This window comes from Gracilinanus agilis, chromosome 4 (assembly GCF_016433145.1).
Source record: "Gracilinanus agilis isolate LMUSP501 chromosome 4, AgileGrace, whole genome shotgun sequence".
NCBI lineage: Eukaryota > Metazoa > Chordata > Mammalia > Didelphimorphia > Didelphidae > Gracilinanus > Gracilinanus agilis.
The window spans coordinates 11,413,009-11,425,203 of record NC_058133.1 but is presented as its reverse complement, the minus strand read 5'-3'; the positions used below and the strand labels follow the sequence as shown (position 1 = coordinate 11,425,203).

At 43.4% G+C, this 12,195-nt stretch overlaps 1 protein-coding gene across 1 annotated transcript in view; it reads left to right on the top strand.

The window, feature by feature from the left end:
* PDE4B (phosphodiesterase 4B) overlaps positions 1-12,195 on the top strand; it is a 533,173-nt gene that overhangs the window by 379,615 nt on the left and 141,363 nt on the right. Inside the window, exon 5 of the mRNA XM_044671593.1 lies at positions 3,057-3,117. Within this exon, the coding sequence (XP_044527528.1) occupies positions 3,057-3,117 (61 nt within the window). The remainder of the gene's footprint in view (positions 1-3,056; positions 3,118-12,195) is intronic.

Genomic DNA, 12,195 nt, shown 5'->3' with positions numbered 1-12,195 from the left:
GAGAGAGAGAGAGAGAGAGAGAGAGAGAGAGAGAGAGAGAGAGAGAGAGAGAGAGGAAAAGGGGAAGGAGGAAGGAAGAGAGAGATTGAGAGAAATGGAGGGAGAGGGAGGAAAGGAGAGAGAGAGGAGAGAGAGAGGAGAGGAAAAGGGGGAGGAAGAGAGAGACAGAGAGTGAGAGAGGAGGAAAAGAGAAATGGGAGAGACAGAGCATAGAGGGAAGGGAGAGAGAGGAGAGGAGAAAGAAGAGAGGAAAGGAGAGTGATTACCTATAGAGCCCTCTGATACTGAATCAAAGGAACTGAGAAGTTCTTTATCTGTACACTTCAAAAGCCTGGAGGTGTTTGCAGTATCATTTTCATCAGAGGCTCCCTACAGAGAATCTCTATAGAGTTTGTGGTTTTTTTTTTTTTTTAAATAACTGGTGCTATAGCCTTAAAGATCAAAGAAAGGAGTATGGAAACCACTGGCATGTCATGGTGTTGGCCAGGCAGCGAGACATTGGCACTGTGATTTGGGTCCGCTGGATTCATCAAGGTGCTTCTGACGTCAATTAGACGATCTCAGCTATGCTTTCATGGTTTTGTCATTAATACTGACACACAGTCAGGAGAAATATGAAATGTATGGCTATAAACAACCCATCCTGGAGCCAAGGCTCCCTTTGGAAAAACGATTATGCGATTCTTGGCACAGTAAATGCAACTTGGCAACTGGCAAGCCTCCTGGTGATGTCTGGAAGGCAGGGTGGTAAAGCATCTATAATACCAATTAGGTGGTTTAGAAAGAAAAATTTTTAAAAGAGGAACTGGCCTTTTTGTGGCGATACCAATTATTATGTAATTACAGGTTTCAGAATCTCCTTCACGTTAAACCACCAGCAGAAGAGGAAGGAGGAGAAATACATCCTGTGTTTTGTTCTTATTATCAGCTTATATACACCAGGCAGATTTTTCCTGTCCTTTTAATATCTATCAGTCTGTGACAAAAGAGACCATTGAAATGCAGACTTTGAAGGAGGCTGCGGGAGTGTTTTGGAGGGCTTTGGAACATCCTTTTAGGAATTGTGAATTAGGCTGTGGTTTGAAAAGGGGTTTTCTTAAGACACAGAGATTGGGCTTTGGGAGGGAAGATTTTTGGTTTTCAGCTTCCCCTCTTGAATGGCCATAGTTTCTTTTTGAAGTTTATTCCTTGTCCCTGGATGGAGTTCCTTGAGATGCTTCCTTCACATATAGAAAACAGGAAAGAAAGAGATGTGGAAATCAAGATAATTGGTTCAGGCCCTTTATTGATTTGATCATGAAGATACTCCATAAGAGGAGTAATTGCTTGATAGGGTGAATATCAATAGGATCTATCTATCTATCTATCTATCTATCTATCTATCTATCTATCTATCTGTCTGTCTGTCTATCTATCTACCCATCTATCCATCCACCTATCTGTCTATCCACCTATCTATATATGTATGTGTGTGCATATGTGTTTGTGTACATATACGTAAATATATGAACAAGAGGAGTGGAAATCCTCAGAAAATAAGTATATAAGAGGCAGCTAGGTGGTTCAGTGTATAGAGAACCAGGCCTTGAAGATGGGATACCCTGGGTTCAAATATGACCTTAGACACTTTCCAGCTATGTGACCCTGGGCAAGTCACTTAATTCCTGTTGCCTAGATCTTACCATTCTTCTGCCTTGGAACCGATAGTATCAATTCTAAGACAGAAGGTAAGGACTTTGAAGAACGAATGAATGAATGAATGAATAAAATAAGTATATAATGTATCAGTGAAACAAAGGTCATAAATCTAAGCCTGGAAGATGCCTCAGAGATTATCTGGCTTAAACCTCTTATTTTACAGGTGAAGAAACTGACTTTCTTACACAGGGATGGTAAATGACTTCTCCAAAAGTCACAGTTAGTAAATGATATATTGGTGGGATTTGAAACCAGGTCAGGAACCGTCTCTCTTTTTTTCTGGATCTTGTTTTATCTATGATTCACTTTGAAAGCTAACTGTCAGAAATGAGGGCTCAGTTGGCATGATTGTCCTTTCCAATTGATCATTAACATGAAATAGTGGAAAGGGCATTGGGTTTAGAGTCATAGGACCTGGCTCTGATGCTTCCTGGGGTCAAACTAAAGTGGATTTAGGAAATCAGGAAAAAGTGGCTTGGCTGGAATCTGTTGGGCATAGACTGTGATATGGAAGGGAGCCTTGAGGTTAACCAGTCTGATACTCTTGTCTTTTACAGAGGAGGAGACAAAGATGAATCAAACTGTCCAAAGTACTGCCCAAAGTGAGCTTCAGAGCCCATAGTTTCTACCATACCTTCTGCCTCTTTACCTTTAGGACCTTGTCCCAGTACTTTCCCTTTGTGGAAGCTCAGTTCCTCTTCTTTAAAATGAGGAGATTAGACTAAGTGATCTCAGTTTCCATTTACTAATAAATGTCATGCTGCTGTGAAATAATTGACTAAGAGATCTGGTAAGAAGTTAAAGATTCACATCTGGAACCCAGAAAAGAGATTCCGACTAGAGAGTCAGAGTTGGGAAGTGGTAGTTGAGGTCATGGGAGTGAGATCATCAAAGGACAAAGGGTAGAGAGGAAAAAGAAAAGGGGGAAGGGAGTCAATGAGATAGCCTCAGGAAAAACCCACACTTAGAGTTTGGGAGGAGGATGAGGATCCGGGGAGGAAACAAAGAATGAACCCTTCAGGTGGTAGGAGCTGAACCAGGAGAGTTGGATGATTCTACAACAAAAGAGAAGGAGTAGACAGGAACTGGTGAGGTGCACCAAAAGCTCCAGAGATTTGGGGAGATAAAGTAAAAAAAAAAAAAAAAAACAACAACAACAACAACAACAACAAAAAAAACAATAGCAGCCACAGAGATCAGGGATGGGGATTTAGGAGGCATCTAGGCAAAGTAGTGAACAGAGAGATTTCCTTGGAGGCAATCCATCGATAAACATTTATTAAGCTCCTACTGTATGCCAGGTGCTAGGTTAAGAATCTGGAATAGAAAGAAAAGGGAAAAAATCACTGTTGTCAAAGAGAAGACATGCAAATATCTATATACAAAGAAGTTATATACAGCATGTTAAATTCAAGGTCAGCAGAGTCTGGAGTGGGAAGAATGCCCCAGATACTTTTGAGCTAATCAACCTAGAGAAAAGTATCCTTAAGCATTAAGGATTCCAATCAAGGGTGGGATTTGGGCTGGGACTTGAAGGAAGCCTGGAGGCAGAGATGAGGAGGAAAAACATTCCAGGCATAAGGGGCATCCAGAGAAAGTACCCTGAGTCAGGAGATGAGTGTCTTGCTGGGGGAATGGAAAGGAGGCCAGTGTAACTGAATCAAAAACTAAATGGTGGGAAGTGAACTGAAAGAAAACCAGATGAGTACAAGGGCTTTGAATTCCAAACTGAGGATTTTGTATTTTATTCTGGAGACAACAGGGAGCCCCTGGAGCTTATGGAATTGAGGGTATTGGATATGTACTTTAGGGGAATCCTTTTCATAGCTGAGTACAGGATCATGGGTATTAGGAAGATGCCTGAAAGGAAGATAATCAGCAATCTATTGCAATGGCAAAGGTGGGAGGTGATGAGAGCCTGCCCCTGCATGGTGGCAGTGGCAGTGGAGAGAAGGGGATCTATTCAAGAGATGTTAAAGGTTAAATCTGCAGGACTCATCAGCAGATCACATAGGACTGGGTGGGAGAGAGTGAGGAATCAAAGGTGAAGCATATATAGGTGATGAGTCTGAGTGAATGGGATAATGGTAGAACTCTAAGCAGTAATGGAGAATTTAGGAAGAAGAAAAGGTTTAGGGTGAAAGATTTTAAATTCATTTTTCAAAATGTTGAGTTTAAGATGAGTATAATACATATAGCTCTAAATGTCTACTAGGAAGTAAGAAGTGTAAGATTGGAGGTGAGCAGAAAAATTAAGGTTGGATAAATAGATTTGAGAATCACCACAGAAATGATAATTGAATTCACAGGAGATGATGAGCTCACAGGTTGAAGGGGAGTAGAGAGAAGAGAAGAGGGCTCAAGACAACTATGGTATTGACCTATTGGAAAAAGAGGCAAAAAAAAAAAATCCAATGAAGAAAAGAGTCCATGAAAAGTAGAATGGACCAAATGGAAAGGAGGATCAAAAGATTATGGGGGAAAAAAACAGTATTTAAAAATTAGAATTGGACAGGACAAATGGAAGCAAATGACTTCACGAGACATTAAGAAACAATAAAACAGAATCAAAAGAATGAAAAAGTAGAAGAAAATATGATATATCTCATTGAAAGACTGCTATGGTGGACACTCAATAGTTAGCTGGACTTCCTTGGATGTGTATTCAGCAAAGGAGACTCATGAAGAACAGTTCAAGGAGTAGAAGGAAAACCAGGAAAGAACAATATCATGAAAAGCTAGAGAAAACTTAGAGAAAAAAGCGAGTATCAGGGAGATAAGATATTTGATCCTAGACATAATGAAGTTTACTGACTGGGGTGGTATAGTCAGACCTGTACTTTATTTTTCTTTTTAATTTTAACTTAGAATATTTTCCCATAGTTATGTTTCATGTTCTTTCCCTCTCCCCAAACTCCCCTAACCCCCCTTAGCCAACACACAATTCCGCTGAGTTTTACATGTATCATTGATTAAGGCCTAATTCCATATTATTGATAGTTGGACTAGAGTTATCATTTAGTGTCTACATTCCCAATAATATCCCCATCAGCCCATGTATTCAAACAGTTGTTTTTCTTCTATGTTTTTCCTCCCACAGTTCTTCCTCTGAATGTGGCTAGTTTTCTTTCTCATAAATCCCTCAGACTTGCTCTGGATCCTTGCATTGCTCCTAGTGGAGAAGTCCATTATGTTCAATTGTACCACAGCGTATCAGTCTCTGTGTACAATGTTCTCCTGTTTCTGCTCCTTTCACTCTGCATCAATTCCTCGAGGTCTTTCCAGTTTATATAGGATTCCTCCAGTTCTTTATTCCTTTGAGCACAATAGGATTCCATCACCAGCAGATACCACAATTTGTTCAGCCATTCCCCAATTGAAGGACATTCTCCCATTTTCCAATTTTTTGCCACCACAAAGAGCGCAGTTATAAATATTTTTGTACAAGTCTTTTTCCTTATTATCTCTTTGGGGTATAAACCAAGCAGGGCTATAGCTGGATCAAAAGGCAGATACAGACCTGTACTTTAGAAGATCCCTTTGGCAGGTGAGTGGAGAATAGATTAAAGTAGGAAGAGACTGGAGGCAAAGATCTAAGAGGAGGCTATTCCAATAATCCAGAGGGAGAATAATAAGAGCCTGAGGGGGTGTGTGTGAGTAGGGAGTAGGAGCTGAGTTCTAGGGATGTTGTGGAAATTGCAATGAAAACATTTGACAACAAAATGGATATGTAGTGCTCGGAGGAGCATACAGTTAGTATCCATAGTCACTGGTAAATGATCACAAAACTTTAGAATCTTACATTTAGAAAGGACTTTCTCCAATCTGTATTTAATCAGAAGCTGCCTCTAATATGGCCCAGATAATTGAGTCTTCACTTCAGATGCTAAAACAGCCTAGCTTTGATCATTGGGATGCATTCCCAGCATTGAACCTTAATCTGTCCCAGTATAACTCCTGGTTCCTCACTCTGGGGCCAAACAGAAGAAAGCTAATCCTTACTCTTTCATGTAACAGCCCTTAGGAGACATTGAAGAAAGCTATTATGTCCTCCCTCTGTCTTCTCATCTTCAAGCCAAACGTTTCCTGGTGTCCAGTCCTATCATCATCTTGGTCACCTTCTTCTGGGAGCTAGCTGGCTTAGATTGTCAGGTGAGTTTGGAAGGAGTTAAATGATGATGTGGTACCATAGCTTTGGTCTGACCAAGGTAGATGGGAGACCTATCTCATTCTGGGCATTATGTCTCTGTGGTTATTGTTGTTCAATCGTCTCAGTTATGTCTAACTCTCTGTGACCTCATGTGGGTTTTCTGGTAAAAATACTGACATGGTTTGCCCATTCCTTCATTAGCTAATTTTACAGATGAGGAAACTAAGGCAGAGTGAAGTGACTTGCTAAAGGGCATACAGTTAATATCTGAGGCTAGATTTGAACTCAGGTCTTGCCAGTACTTTATCCACTGCACCACCTAGCTGCCCTGTGTCTCTGTTAATTCCCCCTTAAATTATATAGTTTCTCTGGCTGCTCTGACTCATACTGATTTTGTATCCACTAAAATCCATGAAACCTTTTCCATAGGGATAGTTATCTACCCCGTCTTTGACTTGTGACATTTATTTTTTACCCTTTGTTTATGCTTTTACAGGCACTTTGATTAACTTTCATATTATGCATTTGGCCTCTTGTTCTAGTCTCTTTGTTAAACAAAACAAAGCTCTTACCTTCTGTCTTAGAATTGAATTTATGTATTGATCAAGTCTAAGTTAGAAGAGTGAATAAGGGCTAAACAATTGGAGTTAAGTGACTTGGTCAGAGTCACACAATTAGGAAGTGTCTAAGGCAAGATTTGAACCCAGGTCCCCTGAATTCCAGGCCGGGCTCTCTATCCACTCTGCTACCTAGCTACCCCTTGTTCTAGTCTTTTAAGATCTTTTTTTTCAGATCCTGATTCTAATGTCTAGTATATTAGGCATCCCTTCCAACTTTACGCCATCTGTACAGTCAAGAAGTCCACCATCTTTACCTTCATCGTCATCACTGACAAAAATGTTAAGTATTAAAGAGTGAAGAGTGTATCCCCTGGAACCTTCCATGAGATACCTCCCTCTGAATTGAAATCACTGTAAGACTCTTCCATTATTTATCTAGTTCCAAATATACCAAACTTTACCGACCACCTAATTCATAGTTCTTGCAGAATTACAGAATCTGAGAGCCAGAAGAGACTACAGCAGACCTCTGGTCCCAATCATACATGAAAAAAATCCATCGGAGCACTAAGAATAGCCAAAGACACTTTGATGAATAGCTCTGCAAAAAGCCAAGTAGACCATCTTGGAAGTACTCCACTGATGTAGTCTAGTTATCTCTATCCAAAAAAATAGCTGTTCTTGGGAACCCATATTGGCTCCTAGTGATCACTGCTTCCCTTCCTCAATGATCAATGGAGGCAAGAATGACACACTGTGAACCTGGGGCAGCCCCAGCTTACTCCTCCTCCCTCCCCCACCAAGAGTCAGAATGCCCTGTATGAGATGGAACTTGAGTTGTTTAAAGGAAGTCTACCAAAGTAGATTGACCCGAAAACCATTCATGGGCCTTTGGGGCAAGGCAATACCTAGACAAATGCTGCTCTACATTTTAATCAGAACTTTTTGGGACCCCTTGGAACTTCCTGGCTTCCTGCTTTTATAAAACTCCTTGTGGGCTTTTCTCTAAGACTGCTTTTCTCTAAGGGTCACTGAGAATACATTTGATAAAGTCCTTGTTTTCCTGAATCCAGGGACTCCAAGTAGTCTTTTCTGCTAGATGTGAATCTCCTTTGCAGAGTGTTTCCAAGCCATCTCTTTAGTGAAATCTTACAGAAACTGACTTAAAATCAAAGTCCACCTCACTGGTCTTTGAGCTGCTTCTGGATGCTGAGATTTGGGCTCTGGGATCTAGGGGTACAGACTTCAAGTGAAGAAGGGGTTGGCAATAGAATACAAAACCTCCCTGATGTTTCCAATCCAGGTATTGTCCATGCCCCAAGAGGGCCACCTTTGACATATGATCATACAGGTAACCCAGTTCTTGGTTTGGAAAAGGAGAGCAAAAGAGATTTACTGATGAACCAAAGAACCAAAGATGGGACAGAAGGAAGGAAAGAGAAAGAGGATGAGAAAGGAAGGAAGAAGAGTATGAGGAGGGAAGGAAAAGCATTTGTTCTACCCAAATGAAAAAGTTACAAGTCATGGGATCAGCTGTTTCCTATAGAACAGGGGTCGGCAACGTATGGCTCTCGAGCCATATCTGGCTCTTTTGAGGGCCAGATCTGGCTCTTTCTGCAGGAGCCATAAAGTCCATTTTTTTTTCAGGCGCTGTTTCAGGAGCCGCACTGTGAGCACTGCATGGCTCTCACGAAATGACATTTTAAAAAATATGGCATTTATGGCTCTCATGGCCAAAAAGGTTGCCGACCCCTGCTATAGAATCTTCCTGAAAGCTTGGAAACACTCCTGTCATTCCTCATATGCAATCCAGACTGCTCTCTTTCTACTAGATGTTGACCCCATCACATGTGAGACACTGTAATGATGGTCCTTCCCAATGCTGTTGTCGTTGTTCCGTTATTCCAGTCGTGTCTAACTCTTCATGATTCCATTTGGCGTTTTCTTGGCAAGCATACTAGTTTACCTGTTCCTTCTCCAGCTCATTTTACAGATGGGGAAACTGAGGCAAGCTGCGTGAAGTGACTCGCCTAGAGTCACACAGCTAAATATCTGAGTTAGTGTCCTTTTCAATACTCCTCCTTTGAACAAACCAAATTGTGGAATGGGACTGTAATGCAAGGAAGAAGCAATGACTATAAGAAATTTGGAGGAACCAAGAAGGCTTGAGAGAGCTGAGAACCAGGAGAGGGGCATTCACAAAAGCTGTGAAAAGGGCCCCAAACAAAGCCAGTGTATGGAATGAGCTTGGCTAATCCTAGCCCAGAGAAGCAAGTTCCCTTCCTCGTTTCCTTGAAACGGTGGGCACCACGGAGGTAGATCTATTGTCACTGTCAGTTGGCATTTATCAGTTGCTTTTTGCTTTGCCACAAGGAAGCCTCTCTGGTGGGTGGGTAGGTGGGTGAGGGCGATGCACCTGGAAATAATGACCAACAAACTTTGAACATGACCATCACCGTCGCTGTCATCCCCTCAAAACAGACAGGACGATTTCTAGCAGAGGTCCCTGTATGGGAACATCCTTGAAGTCTGGGCCATTTCTTAGATAGACAAAGAGGTCATTTCCTAAGGATGAGTCATCTGGGTGGCCGTGGCACCTTTGAGACAGACTCCCATTATACAAAATTATCCCCATTTTCTCCCGATGGGCCCCCAAGAGACAAACCGAGGTCCCGGCCAGACCCCAGCCTCGGCAGCCTTCGGCCATCCACGCTCCGCTATTTCCTGGCGGCCTCCCGACGTGCCATGATTCAGGTGTTGCCCAATAAGTCTCGTCTCCCCAGAAATGTGCCGTTGCCCGTGACAGCACCGTGCAGGGTTTTTCCTTAAAGATTCCAGCCTGTTAGGACAAGAAGGGGGCAGAGCACAGGGCTGCTTCGGAATCCTTGAGGGAATCCAAGTTTGCAGTGAATCCAGGGCATTCTGAGAAAAGGAGGGGATTCCTTTATCAGAGCCCAGGCTGGGCTCTGAGCCTCCCTCCGTGTTTCTGCTCATTTCCTAGGAGTTTCTCACAAGCCTTTACATGATGACTGAATACCCCACTTTTTTTATTTGGGTGCGCCAAGTGAATCCATTCAATGGGAGGAAGGATTGGGTAACTGAATTCTGTAGAGCCCAGAAGCTGGGGGTGAGTAAAAGCCTTTGACGTCGGGGGCCGGTCCCCAGAGAGAGGGGATGAGGCCTCTTGGCCACTGAAAAGCACTGTGGGAACCTCAGCGAGGGCGCCCCAGCTGGGCCACCTCATGTGACTGGAAATGAAGCCTGACCAAAAAACGGAACCTTCGCCTGGTTTCTCTAATGAAGCAAGAGCTCCGAAACCAGATTACAACACACGTGCGCAAACAGACACAAACTTTCTGTTATTGAGGGAGGCCATGGCTGCTGCTGCAGGGGAGGAACTGGTGGTAATAGTTCATCAGAGAAGGAAAACATCTTTCCCTCCGTTTTCTGGATGTAGCCATTAGGCAGTGTGCACAGGGGGTAGAGAGCTGGACTTGGGTTCAGGAGCGACCTACATTTGAATTGCCCAGGCCACTGGTGATGCGGTGGAGAGACCTGATCTCAGATTTTCTAGCTGTGTGACCCTGGGCAAGTCACTTTAACCTGTGTTTGCCTCAGTTTCCTCAGCTGTAAAATGTACCTCAAGAGATTGTTATGAGGATCAAAAACGATTCTTTTTAAAGGGATTAGTATAGTGCCTGGCACATAGTAGGTACCATATAAATGTTTATTTCCTTCTTGGTGATGCAACCCCCCAAAAGTTAATTAACTGCTCTGAACCTCAGTTTGTTCATTTGTAAAATGGAGACAGTAACAATTCATCTTTAAGAGGGTTGTTATGTGCTGTTTAAATAAGAAAACAAACTGCCCGTGATCACTGTGCAAACTTAAAGTGATGTCTAAACGTCAAGACTGATGACTGCTTGGCAGGAGATCTTGGCAGAGTCATCTGAGCTGCCTGGGAGTGTGTAAACCCAGACCTGAGAAAATTTCATCCTCCTGCTGCCCTCTGGCAAAGGAAACTGAGGCACAGAGACATGAAGTGAAGGCGTTAGCAACCTGCAAGTAGTAGACCCAAGTCCCCAGCCTCCAAATCCAGTGGTTTGTTTTAGTTTTTCTCCTGTGCTATTGTCCCTAAATGAGAGGGTCGGGCTGTGACCTTTAGGACCTGTCAAGCTCTAAAACAGTGAATCTTCAGATTAGGATTACCCTGTGGAAGGAAAAGCCTGGTAGATTTAGAGTCAGAGATCCTGAGTTCAAATTCTGGCCCTCTCTGTGACCTTCAGCAAGACATTTCCCCTTCCTGGGATTCTGTCACCTCATCTATAAAATGGGGAGGCTGGACCTGATGACCACAGAGGGTTCTGGCCCATCTGAAGCTCTAGTAGAAAGCACACTGACTCTCAACGTGCAGGCCCAGAGCTTCAAGTCCACAGTCTGTCTCCTTAGGCAACACCCTCCCTTTCCTCCTCTTTAGTGTGAAAGAGTTGGAATGAAGGACCCCAGGACAATGTCGTGAAAGAGCTACATATTTAAAAGCCATGGAAGGGGGCAGAGAGGGACCTTAGTTTACTGAGAGCCAGGCCTGGAGCTGGGAGATCCTGGGTTCAAATATGGCCTCAGCCGTGTGACCCTGGGCAAGTCACAATCTGCATTGCCTAGCCCTTACTATTCCTGATTCCAAAATATTAAAGTTAAAAAAAAAAAGCCAATAACCTGATTCTATCACCTTGTACTATCAGTGAGACACTGGCCAAATCCCCTAACGCCTCTGGGCCTCAGTTTCCCTTTCTGTAAATAAGAGAGTTGGACTGGATGACTTCTAAGAGGTCCTGTACAGCCTGAGAGAGCTCCCCTCTGAGCTAGAGCCCCGGCTCTCCATCCTATGCACTCTTTCTATTTATTTGCAATTATTTCATGCATGTCTAAAATTAAATGCCGGGTAGCCTTAGAAACTCAGCCTTTAGCTCAAAAAGCGTGAATCCTTAAAATGGTCCCCTTGAGCTAATATTGCCAAAAATAAAGCCCTGCCTGCTCTGAAGCAATCGAGCCAGCCTGGAAATTAATTTCGAGAGTTTGACGTGGCCCCAGGACGTAGCTGGGCCGGCTGGGTGTGGAGAGAGGCCCCCCACCCAATCCTACCCGCCCCCGACCCAGTTCTCCCTCGCAGTCTAGCAGGGAGGAAGGAGAAGTCCGATCCAAGCCAGACTCCATCTCGGGTTTTCCGGAAACTGACGAACACAACCCACCCCCTTGGAAGCGAGAAGGCTGGAAGCCGGCAGGCTCCGGAGTATTTCAGTTATGCCATTGACGTCAATGGAGTCATTAAATAGATTGCTGGCCCTCCCAGAGGCACATCCCTGCCAGGGACCTAGATACAGACACGTGGGTTTTTTTTTTTTTTTTCTTTCTTTCTGCCTTTTTTTTTTAATGTAAAGGCAGCCATCAGGTCTGGTTGCAATCCTAAGCAGGGGAGAGAGACAGGAAAAGTTAATTCTGTAACCAGCCCAGCTCTAAATTTGTCTTTTTTCCCCCATTTTTCCTTCCTTTCACTCTTCTTCCTTTCTTCATTATTTCCTTCATTCCTCCTTTTGTCCCTCCTCTCTTCTTCCTTCCTTACATCCTTGGTTCCTTCCTTCATCTCACTCTCCCTCCCTCCCTCTCTCCCTCCCACTTTCCCTTCCATCCTTCTTCCTTTCTTCCTCTCCTCCCTCTCTCCCTTCCTTCCTCCCTCACTCCTCTCCTCTCATCTCTTCCTCCCTCTCTCCCTCCCTCCCTTCCTTCCTT